Source organism: Denticeps clupeoides, chromosome 3 (genome assembly GCF_900700375.1).
Source record: "Denticeps clupeoides chromosome 3, fDenClu1.1, whole genome shotgun sequence".
In the NCBI taxonomy this organism is placed as follows: domain Eukaryota; kingdom Metazoa; phylum Chordata; class Actinopteri; order Clupeiformes; family Denticipitidae; genus Denticeps; species Denticeps clupeoides.
Window position 1 is genome coordinate 2,332,959 of NC_041709.1, and position 24,481 is coordinate 2,357,439.

Genomic DNA, 24,481 nt, shown 5'->3' on the forward strand with positions numbered 1-24,481 from the left:
TGGAGCTTACTGCAAGTTCACAAATTCTGCTTGATTCTTTTTTATTTCACAATACACATTACTCAACGTGTCCACACAATATACCACAACCATTCAACTGGTTATGGGCACCCCCTTAAAACGGAGGGTACTAGTTTCATGTACACCCTACACTATATACCAAATTCACTGTAAAGAGTTTACCCGTAAACGTCTACAGGTATTGAAAGAAAAAAAACACATGAGTTCCCTGACTGATATCAATAAGTTATTTGGCATGCTTGATGTCTATGAAAAAAAAAAAAAAAACAATATAACTAGACTGGAGCGTTATTTGCCCTTATCCACATGTTACAGAGACCATGAATATAATATTTATTGAAAGTATCGGAGCTAAGCACTCTGATATAAATACTCATATTGCTATGTACTGAAAATGCGCTCAGAGGTCAACAGAAGAAGGATGTTCTGCATCCAGCACCATTTTTAATCACTGAAACCAGCAGAGGAGTGCAAAAGAAGGAAAGCCAGCACCTGAGCTCAGCTGATGTACGCACATCTGCCTTTGTTAAAATAGAGATCAGCTATTAGCACCCAGATCATAAGGCAAGAAGGCTTTTTTTTGTCCTAATCATCACCGCTCAGATCATCGTAACCAGTCCCACTAGTGGTTGGCCATACTTGCAATCTCATTATTCAAAGGACTCCCTTTTCCGTCTTCTCAGCTGTCGCCGGTCTCCTCTACCTGTACGACAGCTGGTTTGTCATCAGTCCAGGGAAAGTGTCGATTGTGTCAGAGCTCAGTGAACCGCCTGTTGAAGAGGAGAAGACACAAGGAACATGAAAGAAACTTGTCCACGTGTCCTGACACAGGAGAATAAAACGTTCTCCACATTCTTTCCCCTCATTACACGACATCTGCTCACCTATATGGCAGTTGTAAGTCCATATCCGGGACCCATCATAACGGCATTTACACTTCATGACATTATTGGTGTAATCGGACTCGGCCACCTCGTAGTTTGGATTGATGACCACCTGTTGGACAGATGCACATTGGCATATGTAAAGTAAGCATATTGCATGAACCTGGTTTTAAGCCAGTTCAGAAAGACGCGGAATACCGAACGTCACCTGAAAGATGTAGTCTCCTGGTTTTACATCTGTTATGTCTATCCACTGGCAGTCAATGTCATGTCTGTATGTGTCCGAGCAACCAACAGTGATTCCCTGTGCTCCAAAGTTAGCGCAAGCGTATCTTTTTTCTATACCTGTAGACACAAGTAAAACCCTAAGAAAAGTAAACATGGCCATGTTTAGGCTCCTGGGAACCTCACTGTCCGCAGATTCTGAGCGATGTTACCTTCATCACACTCCGTGTCCTCCAGACAGAAGCTCGCCTTGTGTCCCTCTGCGACTTTGGTGCCGTTGAGACTCATCAAGTCATAGTGAGTGAAGACCTCCATGCTGTGATAATGTCTGAGTAGCGGAGAAACATAAATCATACATTTTATAAGCTGTCTTATAAAACACCAACCAAATATGAACCGGCTACTTATTCCTAATTACTTCTTAGTAGAACTACACTGAGAATATAAAGAATAATAACTTGCATTCAAACACACAGCACATAGTGTTAATACAGCCAGAGACACCTGGCCAGAACCACCATGTTCTAGAACAAAACTCCCAGCATCAACACCAGGTTGTGCATTGGCAAGAGTCTGATGATTATGGTGTAATATTGTATTACTGCAATCAAATTCTTATTACTTAATTGTTGGAAGCATAAATATAGAAATCATATAGACAAATGAAGGGTAAAAAAAAAAGTCAAATTACTATAGGTCATACAAGTTATTGCTTTAAATGTTCTTATTAAGCCACTAGTACACAATTCAATAAGTACAATATTGTGTTTGAAATTTTATACAGTTTCACGAAATGAAAGTTTCTAATTTTTTTCAAACTTTTTATTGAACATGAAACAAAAGAAAGGTTGAAGCAATGTGAGGCATTCGTGCCAAACCTGTGGCATTCGTGCCAAATCCAGGAGTGGTGACCAGACTTGGGCCGGAAGTCAGACTGGCCGTTGTTGTGGATCTGGGAGGAGAAGCGCAGCAAGCGGCGGTAGGAGCTGCTGTCGCGGGCGTTGGCTGTGCTGGAGAGGCAATTCTCCTCGTGTGCACACTGCAGGGCATACATGGGCCGGTCCTCTAGGTACGTGGTCTGCTCCACCAGCTGAGCATTCAGTACCAGGTCAGGGGCCGCTGATGGGGAGAAGACGTAGGTGAGTGCATTTAAACTACACTGACCACAGACCTTTGCACACCACCATCACAGAAGGGTGCAATTGTTGCAATCACTGTCCTTTCATCCCGCAGACCACATACATTTGAAAGTGAAAAAGTAATGTGCCTTCTGTATTTTACTCATCACCCTTAGTGAGCGGTGTGCGGGGAGCAGTGTGTCGGGAGGGTACCTTCCTCAAGGGGACCTCAGTGGCACCTTCTCAGTTCGGGATTTGAACCCACAAGTCACCGGGCGCCTGTCATGGCTGCCCACTGCTCACCAAGGGTGATGGGTTAAAAGCAGAGGACACATTTTGTTGTGTCACTATGTGCTGTGCTGCAGTGTTTCACAATGACAATCACTTCACTTTCTCACTTTCACAACTATTTGTTACTAGTTATGTCATGTACAGAGTGGGCCATTTATATGGGGATTGGTTGGTGACATTGAGCACATTTTATAAGTGGTGAGAAACTTGTAAATTACCCATGAAAGAATAAAGTTACGTTAAAACCACACAATTGTTTTTCTTGTGAAATTACCAATAAATTTGATGTGTCACATGACCCTCTTCCTATTGATAAAAACAAAAGTTGGATCCAAGATGACCGACCTCAAAATGGCCACTATGGTCACCACCCATCTTGAAAAGTTTGCCCCCCTCAAATATACTAATGTGCCACAAACAGGACGTCAATATCACCAACCATTCCCAATTTTATTAAGGTGTATCCATATAAATGGCCCACCCTGTACATCTGTATTTTGTGTTTGGTCTACTTTGTCCCTTTTTCTGCCTTATACTGTATTCTAATTTTGCATCTTTAGCTGTCTCTCATTTATATTTTATGTCACGTGTTAATATTTTGATCATATTGCTCTTCATTTCATGTTGTCCGTCATTTCATTTAAGTAATGAAAGCACAAGCTATAGGCTCAGTTCATACTGTCTCTGTTTCCTGTTGCTGTTTTGCTTCCACTTTTCTTGACTTGTAATAAAGCAGTGCCTTACTCTCTGTGCATGAGACTCCAGCAGCAAATCGGCCCCCGCCCTTAGGGCAGCTGATGTGCTTGCCGTGGTGAAGACACTGAGGGAGGGACATCTCGGTGCCCGAGCAGCGTACGCCACTCATCACCACATCATCAGCACTGGCATCGCCCTGCCAGTACCATGTCTCCTGCAAGCACAAGGGGAGAGCGGGCGTGTGGGCACCATAGAGGCATTAATGCGTCTTATGCAACAGCAGCAGAGGTGAACACAGGGGCACAGTGGTTAGTGACATGGTTAGTCTCACACCTCCAAGCTTGTGAATTCGAATCCAGACCCAGACCTTGTTTGCGTGTTTGTGTTTGCGTTTGCGCGTTCTCTCTGTGTTTCCCCTGGGTTCTCTGGTTTCCTCCCATCATCTAAATGCATGTAAACTGGCCAGAAATATCATGAATTATGCTTTTTTTTAATTAGCATTTACCAGACGCCCTTATCCAGAGCGACTTACAACCAGTAGTTACAGGGACAGTCCCCCCCCCTGGAGACACTCAGGGTTAAGTGTCTTGCTCAGGGACACGATGGAAGTAAGTGGGGTTTCAACCTGGGTCTTCTGGTTCATAGACGAGTGTGTTACCCACTAGGCTACTACCACCCTCATGTACACTATGAACACCAGCTGGATTGGCAACTTAATTTACAGTTAATGTAAGTGTGTGAGTAAATGGTGTGTGTGTATTTGTCACCGGATGGGCTCCGGCAAAGTAACATTTCCATTCAAATTTATGGCATTTACCAGACACCCTTATCCATAGCAACATGGAATCAGTAGTTACAGGCATAGTCCCTGTGGAGACTCTAAGCGTTAAGTGTCTTGCTCAGAGACACAAGTTGGGTTTGAACCTGGGACTTTGTGGCCTGGGAGTTACTAACACCCAAGTAATAGGACTAAGTGGTGAAGGACAGTGAGCTACACAGCAAAGCACAAGCTGTTTTTACATTACAAGACCACAAGAGGTCACTATCTGGTGAGGAAGACCACAGTACATTTACATTTACATTTACATTTACATTTACATTTACAGCATTTACCAGACGCCCTTATCCAGAGCGACTTACAACCAGTAGTTACAGGGACACTCCCCCTGGAGACACTTAGGGTTAAGTGTCTTGCTCAGGGACACAATGGTAGTAAGTGGGATTTGAACCTGGGTCTTCTGGTTCGTAGGCGAGTGTGTTACCCACTAGGCCACTACCCACCCTAGTATGTTCAGCACTGTCAGGAGACAAGTTTAAAATATTTTGTACAGGGTAGGAATTATTACTACAGAACCGATTTTTTCACAGCTCCACCTCCCCAAAATGTGCCTCCTTGCCTGCCTCATGGCCATCAGTCATTATTAAGACTGTCTTGAAAGCAATGAGGAATTTTTCCAGTAGTGTTGGCCCCCAGGACCTCTTGTCTCCAGGAAACATGGGAGCTTTAACTCTTTATGAGCGTGGCAGCGTCTGTATGTGCTTATGTAAGCATGTAAACGCGTGTACGCGCGCGGGAACAGCATGTTCCACCACAAGCCGACCTCTGGCCACCGCGTGTTGTCTGCGTCTCCATGGAGCTGAGTCAGACAGATCCCCCTACCCCCCCCGTACGTTGTGAGTTAAGAGCCCCCAGACCAGCCCGTCACCGTGTGATGCTGCTGGAACACTCCGTCCAGGGACTGAGGGGGCAGGAAGCGCGCGGGGCGAGCTCCGCGTCAACACTTCCGTTTGCCTGGAGAAGCGCTTACAAGTGTGGAGGGCAGAGAGACGGAGACACGGGAGTCTGGAAAGAGGCCGGGATAAAGGCTGCATAGTGTGCGGCTGCACGTGGGCCCTAGTATGAGAACTTAGCTGCCTGTTTAATACTAATTTCCCCCGTTTAATAGACATTTTTTCCCCCAGTTTAGGCTGTTTTCCCAACTATCATGAGTAACGGGGAATTCAGATGCTGTTTCTTGTAAAAGCACTTTAGTCAATTCTAGTTGCCACTCATAAAATGTGCTATCTGGCCATTTCTTCCATACCATAGTTCAACGGCTTCAGAAAAACCAGAAAACACCACAAAATACCATGGTAAAAGAGCGGGGGGAACAAAACCTACTGTTTATACTGTATGACTGCATAATTAATAGATAAAAAAGTTAGGTATATAGTTTACCTTTGCAGCCTTGATCCCTGCTGATATTTGGTAGAATTTATATTATGCTATGCATCAGCTGACCATGACGTATGGACCCCCGACTTTACATCCGACGCCATTACAGCTTTAAAAGGGTTATAAGTGCCGTTTTACTGGAATGGGGGGGGGGGGGTGTTGCTGCTCACTCAGACCCCGCGGTGGCTAATGCTGGTTCTGACACGTGGCGACCACAGTAAACGCGGCCAGCAGTGAATCTCCTGAACCAATGAACTGGTCTTGATGTTCCAGGCAGGCCATGTGGTGGTCGTTGTAGCAGAGGGGCATTACCTGGAAGGCATGGCTGGCGAAGCCCATGCCAAGCTGTCTGCACACCACCATGGCCTCCATGACGCCCCAGCTTTCGCTGCACACCGTGCCCCACACTGTGGAGCCGTTCCTGTCGACAAGGACCTCGACGCGACCCTCATATGGGTTCCGGCCCCCGCTCAGACGGAGCTAGAGTAAAAAAAATGAACAAAGCGACTGAAATCGGCCTGACTCAGAGTCTGCAACATCTAAGGCTGACCACGTTCGATAAGGAAGCAGAACACGGCTAGTTCTTTCATCTACAGTCAGTCTGAGCTGGAAGTGCTTATCTAACGTCGCCGGGAACCCGGCATCAAGTGAAAGCCGCCTTTACATGTGTTTACAATCGACTCACCCGGTTCTGGAAGCCCATGGCGGGAACGTTGCACTTCACAGCAGCGTCCTCTTCATGGCTGCAGCCCAGAGCCTCATGGTTAAAGCGACACTCGGTGAGGGACTTCTCAAAGCCAGAGCACTGCACCTCGTTCATGTGGACAGGACCCATTCCTGGACAAAGCACACGGCTTTCATCAGTGTCCCTTTGTCTGTGTGATGGTACGTTCATTTGAAAGCCTGGTTTGGGATCATTTATCAGGGATTTTATGTAACTTTTAACTTAAATCTTTACATCTTAATATAATCTTAATATGACATAATTGACATAAAGAATCATAAACACACTGGTTAATTCGCAAAATAACCCAACTGGCATGCAATTTGTTCATTTTTTTAACATGTTTTTTTTTTTGTGGAAAGATAGCTACTCTTTCAGCATGTTTCTATAGTTACGTGAATGGCCACGGAATAGAATTATTACTAAATTATTTCAGATTGGTAATTTAACATGAATGCAATGTTAAATTCGAATGTAACAGCCAATCAGACTCAAGTACTAATGCAGACCATTCAATTTGATTCAAAATATGTCTCACTGCATAAATGCTGTTGTACGTCACCACAGTGAACTTTTGAGGTGTTATTATTCATAACAGAGACGAATTCATAACATGAACATTTGTGTTATATTATTAGATTAACACTGTAGGATAGTGTGTCCATCTCGTGTTTTGTCAGAGACTGGAACCTTCGCGTGTGAACAGATATAGATTTCTTCCATGGACATAACAGAATATCTGCATTCCCAACATTTGGTTAGCAGATGTCACACAAAAGGAGCTGCCCAGTCTGCTGGTTCAAGAGTTTCCATGTTTTTCTTTCCTATTTGATCCCAGGGTCTGAAGGAAGGTGTTTTAAGTCGGCGTGTGCTGACAGGTGGTGGTTGTAATTGCTGAGGTTGGTAGATCTGGGCAATTCTATAGCAGGGTGTCCGTTGGGACCACCAGCCCGTCATAACATCGGTGTCTGTGGCCGTCTTAACACTCACATGCTTCCATTTTAAAGCATTTATTTGGAGCAAGTACATCTTAAAAAAAATTTAAATGAAAACCTTGTCCAAGTCTGCCACCGGAAAGGGCCTCCTTGGCACTGCCGTAGCCCAACTCTCTGCAGACTACCGTGGCCGACTGGAGGTCCCAGTTGTCATCGCAGACAGTCCCCCACTCGCCATTCTTCAACACTTCCACTCTTCCTTCACCGATGTTCCCTCCTCCCCTCAGACGCACCAGGGGTTGCTGTAACATGGAGATGACAGACAAGCCAACCGTGAGCCCAGTGGCACAGGCCGACAAATTCCTGCTGTTAGCTAAATCATCTGCTGATGATCATCACACTTGGCGAGCCTGTCTCCACGTTATCATCGAGGGATGCCTGTAAGACCTCCCCGTCTCAGCCTCACAGTGTAAACCTCCAGGGCCGAGAACCCCAAAGTCAAAGCGCCTGTTTATTCAGCATGGGGGCTTGTCTAAGTGAACTCATCCATTCCTGTGGACTCATTCCAGTCTGCAGTCCAGATCGGGCCACTGGACAGCATCAGCATGCATTCACAGCCTGGTGCAGGAAGAAGGAATCTTCACATGTTACATAACACAAGTGGTTGGATTGTTGAGGCCCTGTTTGTCTTTGTGACTGCTTACGCACAAGTGTGAGAGGTGTGTGTAGTGTGACTGAAAAAAGTCTGAGTTGATCACACATGCGTTACACATATTACCTACAGCAGCATATATTATTTCAAACAGGAATTGTTGTGCTATGCCATCTAGGATGGTAGAGAGAAGGCGCCATTATTGTGCTCCTGTGAAGAGTTAATGTAGTGACGTGCTGGAGAATTCACATGCTGAAACTCAAAAGAGGCCCGTTTACTGAGTTAAAGAAGAGTGGGAACAACCATTTCAGTCCAGTAGCCGCTTATCCGATTGACCCGCCCGCATCTGTTTGTGATGGAGCGTTCCTGGCCTTTCACGCTGGCAGGAACTGACATCACAGCAGATCCCATGAAATCTTTTGATGAGTCAACAGAGGATTTTTCATGTAGCTCAATATCAGCGTCTATCAACAATGCAGCAATGCATCGTTCACTACACGAACTTTGTAGGGTGCTACTGAGAACGCTGTAAGTCATTTCCAAGGTAATGTGATCTTCCATAGGAAGGTCTGATGGAGAATAAGGAGGAATAATATTCTTAGGAATAAAGATGGGAATATCCAACTGAGCTCTAGAGTCTTACCTCAGGCCTGTAAGCCTTGCTGTAACCGGCTGAATGCGACGGTGCAAAAGCGCGCCCCGGCACACAGCTCACCACCACAGGCATGCCCTTCATGCAGGGGGGGTTGGCCTTCATCTCCAGGGCACGTCCCATCCTGCAGCCAGACAGGTCGGCCTCGTTTCCGGTGCAGTTCACCGAATAGCCGAAGTAGCTGATTTTGCGCCTCCGGGTCAGCAGTCTGTAAAAGGAGACGCAGAAACGGGATGAGGGACCCTGCTGAGAAAGTATTTTAAAATCGAATTTCCCACTGTGGTTAAAGTAAACAAAGATTAGTTGCATGGCAGGCCCTGGTGCGGATACCGTAAATCTCGAAGTACAGTAGTTCAAAATGGCAGAAAAGCTCCCACGTATCCTTCTTCATTAGTCAAGTGGATGTTCCAGTTCAGAAAAGGGCCAGGAAGTCAATTGCATGCAGATTTAGATTCTTGCAGTGGATAAGACCATTTTATGAGGACAGAATGTTCCGCAACTGCGGGCAGCAGCTGGAGGTGGCGCATCACGCGTTTCTCAAGGAGCAATGTTTTCATACTGACATCGCTATTTTTACGTGAGTTTAACGCGACCTTGCATAGTACAAGGATGAGAGGGTTTGCTTCTCTGTATCAGTTTAAATAGTGGACTGGCATGTATTTACCCTGCTGTGGCTTTCATTTTCACAATGTAAAATGTACACTGATCTACTACCATAAAAGCAGTGGTGTATAACGATACGCTCATGGCAGTGACACGATAGTGATTTGATATGTTATTAACAATGTTATTACGATGTCTGTTCTAAAATACCACGACATTACTATGGGTTCCAAAAGGATTTTTTTTTTCAATATTTCAATAGAAACAGACCCCCAGACCTTGAGAGTCGGTAAAGGCGAAGTCTTTATTTTAATCCTAACTCGAAATTTTGTATGTATAGCAAAATGTCTTCTGGTTTGAGAAGAGTCACCTAGGCTGAAAGAGGTGCATTATACTTCAGGGGTCAGGGGTCAGGTTGCTAGGAGACCAGGTTCATGCTGAATTCCTTGCTGTCTGTTTCCTTATCTGTTCTCATAAGATAGTAAACGCTGCTACACAGAAATATATAAGCGGTTAATTAACCGGCTGGTTGGTGGGTGAACATTCTTTATATATTTCTATGGCAACCAGCATTTACCAATAAATTAAGAGTCATACTTCAAAGGAAAAAAAATTGTTGCTTTTCATTAACTCAAAGGGCGCCACCATTAATCTCATGGCTGCAAGGAATCAAATTTCAATTTCACATCCGCACCTAAAAAGCGTTCAATGTTGACTGAGCAAATGCACGAGCACTTTGCTTACTTGTATGGCCTGGAGTTATATCCCTTCTCCCCAGGGAAGCCGTACATTCCACAAACGACCCGGGCGTTCATCTGTGTCCACTCCTCATCGCAGATCTGCCTCCATTTCCCCCCGTCCTTCACCTCCAAAAAGCCCTCTGTGACGGGGACACGTTTGCGCTGGGAATAGATGGCGCGGATTCGTACATCCTCCACCTGAAGATTTACGGACTTTAGAAACAAAAACATGAACATGAACATGAATTCACCTCTCTTGTCCTCCCCTGCCAAACATACATCACTAATGTATGGCGATTACATTATCATAAGCCATTATCACATGCTGAGCTTGAAAAATTGACTTTATTATTAATTTTTACATCAAAGGGTTAAAGAAATCTTCTCAATACCAAGAAAGTGTGTGTTTACCCTTGCATTCCAGCTGCATGCACCCAAAAAATCCATACTACACAGGTCATCATCTTTTGGAAACCATGTGATATTAACAATTCTGATATTGTATGACAAGGCATGGTGATCACAGAGATTATCATTATGATCAGTTTTAGCTTGTGGAAGCTCTGTAGGAAATGATAATTTGATAAGTCACTTCATCACTGTTAAAATGAGGGACATGTTTATTAAAAGTCTGAATAATTGTGCTTAGAGCAGTTCACAACCCCTCTGGATCAAATAAGATCTTCCTATCCCTGAATATGATGGAAACTTGGGCTCTTTAATCCTGAGGATATGAGATATTTCAGAACCCCAATTATAAATCTCTCACTTCTCTGCTCGCAATCCAACCAGCCCACAAGCCCAAAACTACATTCTTGGCTGGGCTATCAGGAGGAGAACATTCTGGGCCAGGCCAAAAGCAGTAATGCTGACCTACGTGGTTTTCAGCCTGTCGGGAACAAGCTCCGGGCCTATACACAACGTTGGGACAACTGAAACATTAGCCTTTAATAGAAGGGGTTGGGTTTTCCTTTCGATGGCATCAGCTCCGAGGAATGTTCAGATTCCAACTGCAGTCAGAAGGGAACAGTGCAGCTATAGTCGCAGTGTTTTTCTGACTCTTCAATCAACCACTCTGACTACCACCCAGTGGGGGGGAGGAGGCTGAAGGCTCAATCCAGCCCTTGTGATGCAGAACAGCATGACTCTGAGCTTTCCGTCAGGGCAGAGTGGGGGATTTGGTGGGGCTCCTGAGCACTCAAGGTGCAAAGTGGGCCGGATTCTGTGCAATGTAAATATGTACGTGAGGGGAAAACGCGTGAGGAAGGTGGAACCTTAAATCAGCCCAAGGCTGTTTGCTTTGGCCAAGGAGTCCGGAGGAAACCACTGGGGCTCCACCTACAAGGTGAGAGTCACATGAGAGCCAGACGGCGTCTGAGGCAAACATCCAATTCCCACTTCACACCCAGACAACCAGGACAACACATCAGCGCTTGCCAAAGTGAACACGAGTTCCATCCCATCCTGCCAACCTGTTCTTCATAGTCAAGTGAGCGTAGGGTGGTAGTAGTCTAATGGGTAACACATTCGCCTGTGAACCAGAAGACCCAGGTTCAAATCCCACTTACTACCATTGTGTCCCTGAGCAAGACACTGAACCCTGAGTGTCTCCAGGGGGGAACTGTCCCTGTAACTACTGATTGTAAGTCGCTCTGGATAAGGGCGTCTGATAAATGCTCTAAAATGTAAATTCAGACCAGCCCTTTGCAGTTGCATGGTAAATACACACATTCACTCCAAATAGTGCTAATTTGACTTAATTGTAGTGTAGCTTAATTTAGTCATTTCAACAAACCACAGCATATTTGGACTGTGGACGCACCTGGAGGAGTCTCCAGGGTTTGTAGAAAGTGTCCAGACCAAAGTATGAACCACAGTTGCCTTCTTGCAAGTTTAACGGAATAAAGGATAGCAATCGAAAAGGCAGGTGCAGAAGGCTTATATGCGCACAGTAAGTCTAGTGAACCATAACCCCAACACAGCAAGCAAAACAGGCCAACTAGAGACTGGGAGACAACAAGAGGCAAAAAACACAAAACTTATCCACTAATATCTAACCATAATTCTGATATCTATATAAAGTCTGTGAATTCAACAAAGAGATTGTATTTTACATTTACATAATTTACCAGACACCCTTATCCAGAGCGACTTACAATCAGTAGTTACAGGGACAGTCGTCCCCTGGAGACACTCAGGGTTATGTGTCTTGCTCAGGGACACAGTGGTAGTAAGTGGGATTTGAACCTGGGTCTTCTGGTTCATAGGCGAGCGTGTTACCCGCCAGGCTACTACCACCACCACTGAATGTAGGGTGTGTCCTGCTCTAAGGGAGGCATAAAACATGGGATGACAAAAAAAACTGCCAAAAAGGGAGATGTTTATCTTTGTCTGATTGACAAAGCACTGACCCAAGCAACTTTTGAAATATTAGATTGACATATCTTCCAGAACCCTATATTTGTACAGCATATGGCCAGGCATGCAGAGACCTGCCCCATTGGGTAGTGCATTCCTTCATATTAACTGCTAGACAGGGTCAGAATACATTTTCAGGATGAAGAAACAATTGAACAAATGAACACTTCATTTGTCGATTGCCTTACATTACATTATTATGATGACATTACATTATGTAAAAGTTCCCCTACTATGAAATTATTTTTTTGCTTTTAAAAAGTTCTTTATGGTCCCCTAATACTATATCAAATGTCTCTTTCCAAAACTAAGCCTTGGTGCAGAAGTACAGCCACTTTTATTGAGTCACACCATAAGATTTCCCCAGGATGCGCCATTTCGGTGTGTGTAACTTAAAATCCAAATGAGGAGGAGAGAGGCGGGGCGAGGAGGAGAGCGGCCTATAGAAGTGGGCGGCCATTCACAGAAATGTCGTCATCAACGCTATTCACCAACCACAATATTGGTCCGTGAAGATACTTTTTTAGGGGATTATAGAATAGAATAAAAAATATAGAATACATACGAATTTCCCAATGTTTTAAGTGCAATTCGTCAACAAATTCCAGCTACCTAGAAGTTCTGTTCTTGTGTTCTGGGCCTTGGCTCTGATGAACGACAGCAGATTAACGCGATAGGAGCGGAATCGTGCTGGCTCATCCCCAGTGAGGTGCACTTCCAGTCTGCTTTCAGCATTTTTCATTTAACATCTGTGCTTCGGGGGGTGGGGGGGGGTCAGAAGATCCATTTGTTTTCGTAGACTTTGCTTCTTCACCCATGTAAGACTTGCTGACCGCATTATAATGGCAGTAGGAACCTGAGGAATGCCCGTCCACTCGGTGGCTGGGCACTGCAGGCCAGAGTGGCAGCTGTAGTGCCATTTTCTGGACCCAGACTGGCAGGCTGACACTGAGGGCGCCTTCATGCTTTCACAGACATAAGCTCCCTGTGTCTGTGAATGCTGGTGTGAATACGTCCAGAAGGAATTTGAGTCAGAAATGTGACTCAGCTTGTGGGTATGTCTGTTTTTTTTTTTTATCCACTCCGTTCCCACTATTTCATCCAGCTCGTGCTTCACGTTTGGCCAACACGTGGCCCCGCTTCACAACTCAGACCAGTGGGAAGCAGACAGACACTGGGTAAGATTGCTACAGCATCTGCTGGGAACTGGGAGGCTAGATGGACATGGGGGATGGGTGGACAGGGGGGGTCACCTGCCAGCTGGTGGTGCATCGCTTGCTTTTTAATGTTCCCTCTGGTGGGGATAAACACCAGAAGAATTCCTCATGACCAAACACGCAGAACCCCAACATAGGGTCAGCTCTCACGGGGCCTGGTTGTGCCTTTAAAAACACATCCAGGCACTGAACGTTCGTTCTAATTAGAAGCCATTCAGGCTGCTGTCGATGTGTGTCTGCAGCACATGGTACATTTTCACTACGTGACCCAGGGTGAGCGGCCCTTTACATGCCGGCAAGGTCAGTGTGGTCCTCTCCACGGGCCTGCCCTGACCCCTGCTCCAGTTTAACAATGGTCTGCTGAAGCCTTCGCAGCCATGTCAGACACGGGGCAATGGCATGAGGTTAAAAGTCCCAATGTGATCCCATTATTAATCCAGCGCATAACCTGCGGTTGTTTTGTCGGTTCCTCGTGGTCGAGCTCCACATTTGGTCTCAGCTCTGAGGCACCAGGCCATAGTTTCCATCCGAATCGTTCCCACGTGAAGAGGAACATCATGTCACTGATATTGAGTCACGCTCTTACCGAAATGTAAGCAGTGGCTATAAACCATGCAGGACCAGGGTTTATACAAACAAGTCGCACAGATCTTCATGGAACACATTTTCTGGTCTATGGGAATATTCCATTTTTTTAATACTTAGAGAGACCAAGAGGCCAACACTGAAACATGATAAACGTGATTAGTTTTTTGTTATTTAAGCAGCAAGTGCCAGTGAGAGTTGTATAGACTCACATGTTAAAATACACATAAATCACACATACAGTGAACAAACTCAGATTTAAACCATAATGCCATTTAACAATGTCATTTAACTGTAAATATAGAAAAATCAAATGCAATCCAACCTAATCCTAACCTAATTTCTTAAAGAGGCAGACTGTACATTACTACACAGCAGCTTTTATCTAAGCATTTACAGTAATCTACAACAACAAACAACATTTTGAACTATGAACGCTGAAACAGTTGGGTGTTGCCCTGTTAGAAACCCGGGAATGAAATACCAATTCATTTCTAAATGAATGGAAGAGAGCCCGGCTTGTGCTTTCTGCTTTTTGTAAGAGGCAGTCTGGTCGCCGGGCGGCGACATAAAAGCGTCCTGGTCAATCAGGGGAACTATTTCCAGGGTGGAGAGGTCTGCTCTGCTGCAATCACACCCTGCATACGGAATTAAACACAAACCTACAAATAAACCGAGGGAGAAGGAGCGTACACATAATAACCAATAGAAAATTGTCTAATTTGGGAGAGCATTTCATAGATTCTGACACAAAGGAGCATTAAAACCATTTCTACTATTTCGTCCATTAAAAAAGGCTACTCTGTAACACTCAGTTTTATCCCAGCTAATCCTATTTATTTTATGGTACAGCAGTTATTGTTTTTTTTTTTTTTTCATTTAATATACACACATATAATTTATATTCACGCAAGATATGTTTAACAAAAGCGTTTGGGTCCAATTGAATATAGTGTTGTGTATGTTGTTTATGCCAAATCTCCCAAAAATTAAGTTTCCCAATTATAAGGGTCTAATTTGTACACTGCCTGAAGTTAATATGATGCCATTTTCTTACCTGCAGGTTTTTCATTAAGAAGGAGAAATTAAAATAAATTAATCTGCCATGGGGCTTAAAATGAGGTGTCCCTAGTCTTGATCGGATGAGTGACAATACGTGTGTACTTACTCATCAACCGCATTTTTATATGTACACGTACACACACGCACACACCACTTCCTGGTTAACGGGTCAATCATTGCCCACATCCTCTTCCGACTTTGCAGACGTGTGGATATTTGCATTCTCCAGCCAGGAGGTGAGGATGAGGTGACTTTCCACACTGAACCATGAATGCGCCCCCAACCCCCCCACCCCCGAGTCTACAAACCAACACAGACTTTCCACTGTGCACACTGAGGGGTTTCTCCTCTGAGCGAATAGGATTCCCCCACACTGTCGTAAGAAGCTGTGATTCATCTCACCCTGGTGGACGAGGGGGCCCACGTGGGCAACAGAGGAGCAGGCAGTGGTGGTAAAGTCATTAGATGGCAGAGGTGCAGAATGGAAAAGCACACAGGGATCGGAGGCTGGCTCTGTCCATACTATAAATGCCCAAAACTGTTCACCTTGGTCTCCAAGACAACACCTCTAACACTTAAAGCTTTGAGAATCCGCCAACATGGTCTAGATTTAGACTTTTAGGGTCAGTAAACACTCAAATCAACACCCACAACTCCACGGCAACCATCAATTTGAGGGTCTGTAGTGACCTGTTAGGTCAGGGTTTCTCACAAGCCTTCAGAACGCATGATAACGTCCAGTAAAGTGTGGGAGAGGTACGAGAGGAGAGATTTCCGAGCCTGCACACGCAGTCGCGGGTTTGGTTACAGGAAACTGCACCGCTGGGTTCTTTAAGAGGGGGTTGAGCTTGGAGGCTCCATTACCCCGCCGCAAAGGACAGCGTTTCAAATGTCTGCGAGAGAATGTCATGTCTCGTCGGTGGCTACAAAAAGATAACATGGCCTGTGGGCTAGCCTTCACTTAATCTGCCCTCTGTTGGGGACTGAACGCAGAGGCATTAGCCAACACCAACCTTGAAAATCTCTATCAGCGAGAGGTCTATGATTTATTGTAATTGTGAGCACCTGCCAGCTCCTACCCAGTCAGGCAATGGATGTGCCGTCTTTTTCTCTGGTACACTTACATTTACATTTAAGGCATTTGGCAGACGGCCTTATCCAGAGCGACTTACAACGTGCTTCCATGTTACCATCGATGAAGATCTGGTTCATTAGGACCCCCAACTATGAATACAATCGTTTTATTCACTCTGTTGTAGTTTCTATACAGAAGTCAGACAATAAGAAGGTTACAAGTTCATCTAAATATTCTTTAAAGAGGAAGGTCTTGAGCTGTCGTTTGAAGGTGCTCAGTGACTGAGCTGTTCTGACCTCGAGGGGAAGTTCATTCCACCACCGAGGGGCCAAGACGGAGAAGAGTCTAGATGAGCGTCTTCCTTTTACCTTCAGAGATGGAGGGACCAGGTGAGCAGTACTGGAGGCTCGGAGTAAACGAGGTGCAGTGCGAGGTGTAATAAGGGCTGTGAGGTAGGATGGTGCTACTCCATGTTTGGCTTTGTAGGCCAGCATCAGTATTTTGAACCTGATGCGTGCAGCTACTGGGAGCCGGTGGAGGGAACGTAGCAGAGGGGCGGTGTGGGAGAACTTGGGAAGGTTGAAGATCAGTCGTGCTGCTGCATTTTGTATTAGATGTAAAGGTCAGACATTTTTTCTAACACAGAACTGTGGACTGCAAGACAATAAAGGTTTGGCAAAGGATTAATGGCTATCACCTCCACTGGATCTTTCCAGCATTGAAAAGTAGGACTTTGGAACCTGTGTTTACATTGCGAAAATGACTCTTCATATGTTCTTAAGGGAGGATGTTTCAATGCTGAGATGTTCAGTATAGCACTTAATATTTAGAGTTCCTGATTTTTCTTGATTTTCCAGGCCTTAATTCGAACAAACAGTCCAACAAACCATGTCAAACAAACAAAGCGAGCCATGAAAGATGGTTCTTGAGCGACGCGCAGAACTAAATCAACACAAGTCTGTAGCTCATGTTCTGGCTTCAAACAAATGCTAATGTTTGGCCACATCAGACCTCTCCACATTAATGCAGCTCGGTCTGCTCACAGCTGTTTCCACACATCTGGTCTGTATTTATGAAAACTGCAGATGATGTAGCCAACGCTTCTAAATCCCCCCCAGCCGCTTGAGCCAAGAGCAATCGGGCTGGTTTCTGGATCCTTAACTGGCCACTGAGGACCACTAAAGAGGAACTAAGAGTTTTTACCTCAACCTGGTTGGTCAGCGCGCTCACGAACTTGAAGCCGGGGATCCGCTTCTGGCTGCACACCACGCCCACGTCCTCCGTGTGCCTGCAGTCCGAGACCCCGAAGCCATTAGTGGGACACTGGGCCAGGGACTCTTCTCTTCCTGTGCAGTGAACGTTGTCCAGCCAGATTTTACCTGCAAGCCAGAAAACCAGTCAGTTCTTCATAGGACAGCATATTTAGATCCTCCATTTACCTTTACATTTATGGAATTTACCAGGCGCCCTTTTCCAGAGCGACTTACAATCAGTAGTTACAGGGACAGTCCCCCCCTGGAGACACTCAGGGTTAAGTGTCTTGATCAGGGACACAATGGTAGTAAGTGGGGTTTGAACCTGGGTCTTCTGGTTCATAAGCAAGTGTGTTACCCACTAGGCTACTACCACCACAGAGTCTCTGTGGTGCCTAATCTCTCACGATTCGGAATTTCCAGCAGTCTGACTGGTGTAGCTGAACGTCATCTAGATGCCATGGAACGTATCTGATCGTCATCTAGATGCCATGGTTATTTACTGTCTCTTGGTTCCCATTGTGTCTCTGTCCCTAGTGGCCCACAAGTTCTAAGTTTCCCTCCCATAAATTTTCTTGCAATAGCCTTTGTGAGGTTGTTCTAGTCATTTTCTCAGCATTACTGAGCCTAGGTTTCCTAGTCCAGGTCTTAATGCTGTTCCCAGTCCCAATCTTTGTGTCAATACAAACTAATCTGCTTGTTTCGGAATAATGCATTCCAACTGCATACTTTTGTCTCCACAAATAATTGGAGAAAATTCAGCACCAACTGCAACTTAACTGAAAGTAAAACACGTGTGCTTGCCCCATAGGTGGGATGTGTTCAGTGCATGTGTGGTACTAAAAAAACTACGATGAACCCCTGGTTTTATCAAACACGACTAATCCACCGAGCCTATTTAGAATCTAATCTAATTCAAAATGGGAAAGATGTTAAGATTGCTCTGTAGAAGCAAATTACGGGTGTAGTAGCCTAGTGGGTAACACATTCACCTGTGAACCAGAAGACCCAGGTTCAAATCTCACTTACTACCATAGTGTCTCTGAGCAGGACACTTAACACTGAGTGTCTCCAGGGGGGGACTGTCCCTGTAACTACTGATTGTAAGTCGCTCTGGATAAGGGCGTCTCATAAATGCTGTAAATGTAAATGTAATATTATTTTCCATGAATGAGAGTCGCCTCTCTTTACCTTCATTGCTGTTTCGCACACTCCTCTAGCAGCCAACAGATGCCCAACACAAGAACCCTTTCAGAACTGCTCTTTCAAAACCATCCGTCCTCTCACTTAAGGCGGGTAAAGGGAAAGCTGAGAGTGTCACATGCTGTCATCACAGCTTCTTTTCATTTTCAGTCTAGTCTAAGAAAAAACATTCAGGAGTATGTCTGTCAAAAGCCTTCGACTGGCTGTGTGTTTCACGCGAAGATGCCAGTCTAATCCCGCTGTCGAGTCCGGTTCACGCAGTCTCTTAGAGGACTGGTGCGAGACTCAGGGTCAGCAGACAGGCCATATTACACCTCAGACGGATGAGCATGAGATTATGTCTACTTCTCTGGATTTGACGTGCAGTTTCCATCCTTTTTATTTCAGTGATTGGTGTTTGATTGGGTGGTTGAGTATCAGTTACGGCTTTAATGGTTATAACAGGGATTAGCCAGAGGAAAAGTACGTATGAAGCTGTTTCCATGGAAAGGTCTCATTTTTTTCCATGAAGCGCTTATTAGCGTATCTGAGCAGGCCTTCAGGCCGCCTCACTCACCCTCCCCTCTGCCGTACTTGGAGGACGGATGCCAGGCGACAGCCTCCAAGTACCCGAGCTCCCTGCATACCACGTGGGCTGCGTAGATGGAGAAGTCGTCGTCGCAGACGGTTCCCCACTCGCCGCCGTAGTAGACCTCCACGCGGCCTTCGTAGTGCTTGCGCTTCTCCCCCGCCAGCCGCAGCTGGACCTGGAGCCCGCCGGTGGGCGGCCCCGACGCTCGGCCCCCTGCCAGCAGGCTGAGCAGCGTGACCAGGTAACACAGGGCGGCCATGCTGATGCTGGGATTCCGGTACCTGCACGAGAGGTCAACCAGCTTTGTTGTGTAAATGAATATACTATGTTATTAATGACCAGAGGGTAACATGGATGACCACATTGGTGGGCAGTAGTGCCCTAGCGGTTAAGGAAGCGGCCCCCGTAATCAGAAGGTTGCCGGTTCAAATCCCGATCCGCCAAGGTGCCACTGAGGTGCCACTGAGCACAGCACCATCCCCACACACTGCTCCCCGGGCGGCTGTCATAGCTGCCCACTGCTCACTCAGGGTGATGGGTTAAATGCAGAGGACAAATTTCACTGTGTGCACCATGTGCTGTGCTGCTGTGTATCACGTGTGACAATCACTTCATTTTTTTGCACCTGAGCTGCCCCAGGTGGACTGTCCATCCAACTAATGGCAGCAAGTTTCGGTTTACTGTTGCAATCATGTGTCCCTGGTGTTAAAGTGAAACAGTTGGACAGGAAACTTGGTAAAAACTGTCCCACTTTGCGTATTACTTTGCTGCCGTTTGCCACGTTGTGTTGAGTGCTACAGGTCACCAATAACTGTAACAGGACGAGAAGCCCGTTACGGACTACCCTAATGCTTTACACATGTGGAATCACTCTGACTTGACAGTATTTCCAGGTCTGAGTACCACCATAAGCCTTTAAGCAATGGTTCCGGTCAACGGAATGTATATATATATATTTTAAATGTTCATTCAGGCCATGATGTCATTTTTTCTATGCAAGAAGCCTCAGAAGCCAATTCATCCAGGATCTGAGGTGCCACATTTCTGGAAAAATAGCAATAAAATACCATCAGATTGAAAAGCCCCGGACAATCGTGCAGCTAATCCTCCAAGAATGTACGTGAGCCACAGTTACAGTGCGGTGAGACTGAGTCACAAGGCCCCAGGGTGATCTGCACCGAAGATTTATCATCTCCACACAAAAAAAAGACCACAGAGGAGCAAAAGTTTCCTCCAGATTTCCCCCGAGGAAGACCGATGTGCTGTTTGACGTCGCGCCAGCATGTTCCTAAAAGCACAAAGAGGATTTTACCAGGAAAGCCGTCAGTCGGACAACTGGTGGTCCTCAAAGATTCGGGCTGTCGTGGGAAATCCTGACTTTTTTCCCTGGAACTTAATCCTGAGACGTGACCCTGTTTGCTGTTTATTCACAACTATTAAGAACTGTTATTACTGTTATTACTGCTCTGCAGCCAAAAAAGAAGAAGCATTAAGAGGATTTCTGCCACAAGTGTGAGCATCGTGTAACATCTACAACAGCAGGTCTGCAGTTTCAAAATGCTGCTGGGATTCTGGTACATTTCATTGATTTCTAATAGATTTTTAGACTGTTTAGTTCATTTCTGTATTTCTGTTTTGAATTATGCTGGAATGTAACGTTAAACAGGAGCTGCTGAAAATCCTGCATGGAAAACAGAATCCATCCTCCAGTTTTAATCTATTCAGAATTAAATTGTCATCCACACTTGGTAATAAGTAAGCGACTTGTCCATTTAACATTTTGATAGTTCATATTTGGCTTATATAAGCAAACAAAACTATAGAATCTACATGAATGTAATTAAAGTCACTACATCTGCATCCAGTTACTTTAAGACCTTTAATAAAGGTCTTGCATGATAAATCGCCCCATGATAAATGATGATCAGAGGACCGAACGTGAATGGAAACCGTGACGTTCTGACGCCGATTTAACTTAAACGCATGTGAATAAGAGCAGTTCGCGGCGACTCACCGTGACCCGCCGTCCAGGTCTCGATCTCCGCCGCTTTGTCCGCCTCGCCTCGCCGCCTCCTGCCCGCCCCTCACGGCCGCGGGGAGGCGGGACGGGGGGGCTTCCAGCCCCCGTTCATTCGCGCAGTCAAGCGGGCTCGTCGGTCAAAAGCAGCTTTATTTCAATGGTCCTTGCGCATCTAGTACAAATCTCATCATTTCAATCGTTACAGGGTTTTTTTTTTTTTTTTTTAAACATCCATCAACGTTAAATGTTAAACAATGTTAAAATGTCCATTAAAACGTACATCTCTGACCGGATAATAAGCATTTGCCCCCGTCCCCTCGTGGAGGAATGACAGTGAAAGTGTGGTGAGGACAGTGAAGGTATAACTGTCCCCATGTGTAAATCTAGAGCCCTAAGATGCCCTGAATAATTACAAGGTCTAGATGGGCCTTGTTAATGGCCAGACCGGGGCTCTACAGGACACCGATGGCCATTCGGAAGGCCAGGGCCCCCAGCAGCAGGGAGGCGCTGGAGGCCACGGCCCCGGCGCCGTTGTGGTGGTCACTGTGGCTGTGGGCGTGGTGGGGGCCGTTGCAGTCGTCGCTGAAGCAGCACTCGGTCTTGACCCCGGAGTTGCTCAGGTGCACCTTGTCACAGAAGGCCTTGTGGGAACAGGACTTCACCACGGTGCCTGGGACAGGGACGGGCGAGAGAAGAGGGGGTCACGGCCACAAAATGGATCCAGCATGGAGTGTCATGTTATCAGTGCCTCAGAGATGTCTCAGAATAGGCATTTAAGAGTGGGACATTTTGTGCATGTTGTCCCCTTTACAATCTCTCACACTGATCAAGCATAAACTACACAACTACACACAGCAGAACCTCTCAATATAAAATGGGGGATCGCATGTAAAAATAGGCAGCATATATTATGACATCAGCATCTATTTATTTCCAATCTATATGATTTCTTTATTTGATAGAAACAAAACAGGAATACATTCAGTTCAGATGAAATGTGAGGATGTTTTATCATCCAACTGCATATCTGAGCGAATTGTCCACACAGTGGACATCAGCAGGAACTGCAGGGAGAACAAAATGCTGCTGAGATTCTGGTACATTTCATTGATTCCTAATAGACTGTTTAGTTCATTTCCAGCCCTCTGTAGGTCTTTAAAATTTCTGTTTTGAATTATGCTGGAATGTAACGTTAAACAGGAGCTGCTGAAAATCCTGCATGGAAAACAGAATCCATCCTCCAGTTTTAATCTATTCAGAATTAAATTATCCAGACTTGGTAATAAGTAAGGGACTTGTCCATTTAACATTTTGAAAGTTCATATTTGGCTTATATAAGCAAACAAAACTATAGAATCAACATGAATCCATATTAGTCCCTTTGTGCTGCAAATTCTTGCCCCTTTACCTATAGTAGTATATAGTCCACCTTACCATAGAACATAAAATGGTTGCGTCAACATTACAAGGTAATAAGTTCTCATTGTTTAGGTCCTGGGTTACCGTGAACATGAAGACATCATGAATAAGTGTGTTCCACTCACCGGGTCCCGTGATGGTGGAGCAGGCGTCGGTGCTCTGGGGACACATCATGGACCCTTGCCGGTTGCAGTCCTCCATGTTGGGAGCCACACACGTGTGGCACTTTAGCGCCCTGGCTTTTTTGCACGACACCGAACAGGAGAACACATCTGACATGAGATTACAGGGTGGAAAAGGCCGGCGACATCCGTCTTGCTAATCTACCTGCAGGCCACCTCGCTATACATCATAAATGCACAGATTTGTTTCTTGACTTTCTTTATTTGTACTGTTTTACTTCTTTTCACCCATCACTTTATTAAAAAAACCCCATCCTTTCGCCGCCTCAGTTGGGGACGTGTCAAGTTGGAAATTTTATTGCCGCTCTTTGCGCGTGACCTTGCCACTCATCTGACGTGTCACCTGCGACTGGCCCACCAAAGTCTCACTAGAGCTTCAGAGTCATCGCAGCTCCTCAGGACACAAAACAGCCATTTTGAGGTGGGGGGAAAAAACCTGTGTTCATCTTGCACAGCCCTTGACTAATGATCTCTAATTTCTAATAAAGTGTCTGGTGAATTATATATATATATATATATATATATATATATATATATATATATATATATATATATATATATATATATATATATATATATATATGGTGAATAATAATAGTAGTTATAATAATGGTCAGTTTTTTTTATTCTCTGTCAATTATGATTTGACGTTTGACAACTTTTTAGTCCTACTCTAATAAACAGACATATATATATATAAATGACAGTGTATCATATTCATGTTGTCTACATGAGACACTGAATTAGGATTAATAGCGTCGGACCATGAAGTGTGCGTTTCGTTAGTGTGACGGCTGAACAAGGTGGTGTTTATAATGAGCAGCTACTTACTGTTGGCAGCGATGGAGAGGAGCAGCAGGGCAACCAGCAGGACCTTCATGGTTCCGATGGAGAAACGCCTGTGGAGCAGATCTGAAACAAAAGGGCTGCGGGGCACTCAAGACCTTATCCCTAATCCCGTCGAGAGCCGTGCATCCCGCGCCTGAGAATTAGGCAGGCTTAGGAGATTGGCGCTTTGGAAGTAATGAGGGAACTGTGGGGCGGAAGGTGTGCAAGTGGGGTGGATGCTCATGGGAGCAGTTCCTGAGAAATGGTGCTTTCTGAGATGACTTATGACTTTAACTTACTTACTTAATGAGGATAGTTACTCTTTAAACAAGCATTTCATGAAGTCATTTGAAGTGACTAAATCATTAAGAGTCTTTCATTGTAATAAAACACCGGTACTCACTCATACTATTTGCTTTTGAAACAGGAGGCTTAATCTGACCCTTCAAATATGTCCAGAATACAGTAAAGCAAACAAGATAAGTGCTTTGCTTGATGCCCTTAATAACAAGGTCATATTCATCTGAGTCCACATGTTAATACCCATCATCCTCCTGTCATCTGGCATTACTCCTGAGTAAACGTGATGCATGCTTCGCCGCGCACGTAACACGAAGAGCCGCACTTCACACCTCCTCCACCCTGCCGAGAAACACGCCGATTCACCCCCCCCAATGAATCTGTGTCATCGTCACTGCAGCCTCATACACATAAAGCTAAATAATGATGCAAGGCCCAAGTTTTAATCATCACTTTTATTCAGGGAATACCTTATGCACAATATATATATATATATAAGTAAACATGAGATCTGTGCATCTCTCTCACTTCCACTTATACAAACATTAATAAGAGGAGAAAAAACGAATTAGAGAAGAATATTATTCCCATA

The 24,481-nt window shown here is 45.1% G+C and overlaps 2 protein-coding genes across 3 annotated transcripts; both read right to left on the reverse strand.

Moving 5' to 3' along the window:
• Positions 1-24: 24 nt before the first annotated feature.
• Positions 25-21,282, reverse strand: loxl2a (lysyl oxidase-like 2a). Its single transcript, XM_028974291.1, has 14 exons — positions 21,155-21,282; positions 19,126-19,421; positions 17,317-17,492; positions 9,761-9,969; positions 8,405-8,621; positions 7,228-7,411; positions 6,136-6,287; positions 5,763-5,930; positions 3,284-3,449; positions 2,009-2,249; positions 1,343-1,458; positions 1,114-1,250; positions 906-1,017; positions 25-791 (listed from the first exon to the last, which is right to left on the reverse strand). The coding sequence occupies exons 2-14, from the start codon at positions 19,397-19,399 to the stop codon at positions 721-723; spliced, it is 2,223 nt and encodes a 740-aa protein (XP_028830124.1). The 5' UTR covers positions 19,400-19,421; positions 21,155-21,282; the 3' UTR covers positions 25-720.
• Positions 21,283-21,365: 83 nt separating this feature from the next.
• Positions 21,366-23,750, reverse strand: LOC114786820 (activin receptor type-1C). 2 transcript variants are annotated; one of them, XM_028974318.1, is made up of 3 exons: positions 23,593-23,721; positions 22,705-22,851; positions 21,366-21,830 (listed from the first exon to the last, which is right to left on the reverse strand). In XM_028974318.1, the coding sequence occupies exons 1-3, from the start codon at positions 23,639-23,641 to the stop codon at positions 21,613-21,615; spliced, it is 414 nt and encodes a 137-aa protein (XP_028830151.1). In that variant the 5' UTR covers positions 23,642-23,721; the 3' UTR covers positions 21,366-21,612. The 2 variants fall into 2 exon arrangements, with proteins under 2 accessions (XP_028830151.1, XP_028830152.1); XM_028974319.1 differs by having other exon boundaries at positions 21,368-21,830; positions 22,705-22,818; positions 23,593-23,750.
• Between the last annotated feature and the right edge of the window lie 731 nt (positions 23,751-24,481).

Excerpts from the sequence above, each read along its gene's own strand:
- loxl2a (XM_028974291.1), bottom strand. The coding sequence starts at position 19,399 with ATGGCCGCCCTGTGTTACCTGGTCACGCTGCTCAGCCTGCTGGCAGGG. Across the intron at positions 6,288-7,227 it reads CGGTGGCAGACTTGGACAAG|GAATGGGTCCTGTCCACATG; the intron begins GTTTTCATTTAA and ends TGCTTTGTCCAG. Across the intron at positions 1,018-1,113 it reads CAGGAGACTACATCTTTCAG|GTGGTCATCAATCCAAACTA; the intron begins GTGACGTTCGGT and ends TCTGTCCAACAG.
- LOC114786820 (XM_028974318.1), bottom strand. The coding sequence starts at position 23,641 with ATGAAGGTCCTGCTGGTTGCCCTGCTGCTCCTCTCCATCGCTGCCAAC. Across the intron at positions 22,852-23,592 it reads CCTCTCCATCGCTGCCAACA|ATGTGTTCTCCTGTTCGGTG; the intron begins GTAAGTAGCTGC and ends ATCTCATGTCAG. Across the intron at positions 21,831-22,704 it reads CTCCACCATCACGGGACCCG|GCACCGTGGTGAAGTCCTGT; the intron begins GTGAGTGGAACA and ends TCCCTGTCCCAG.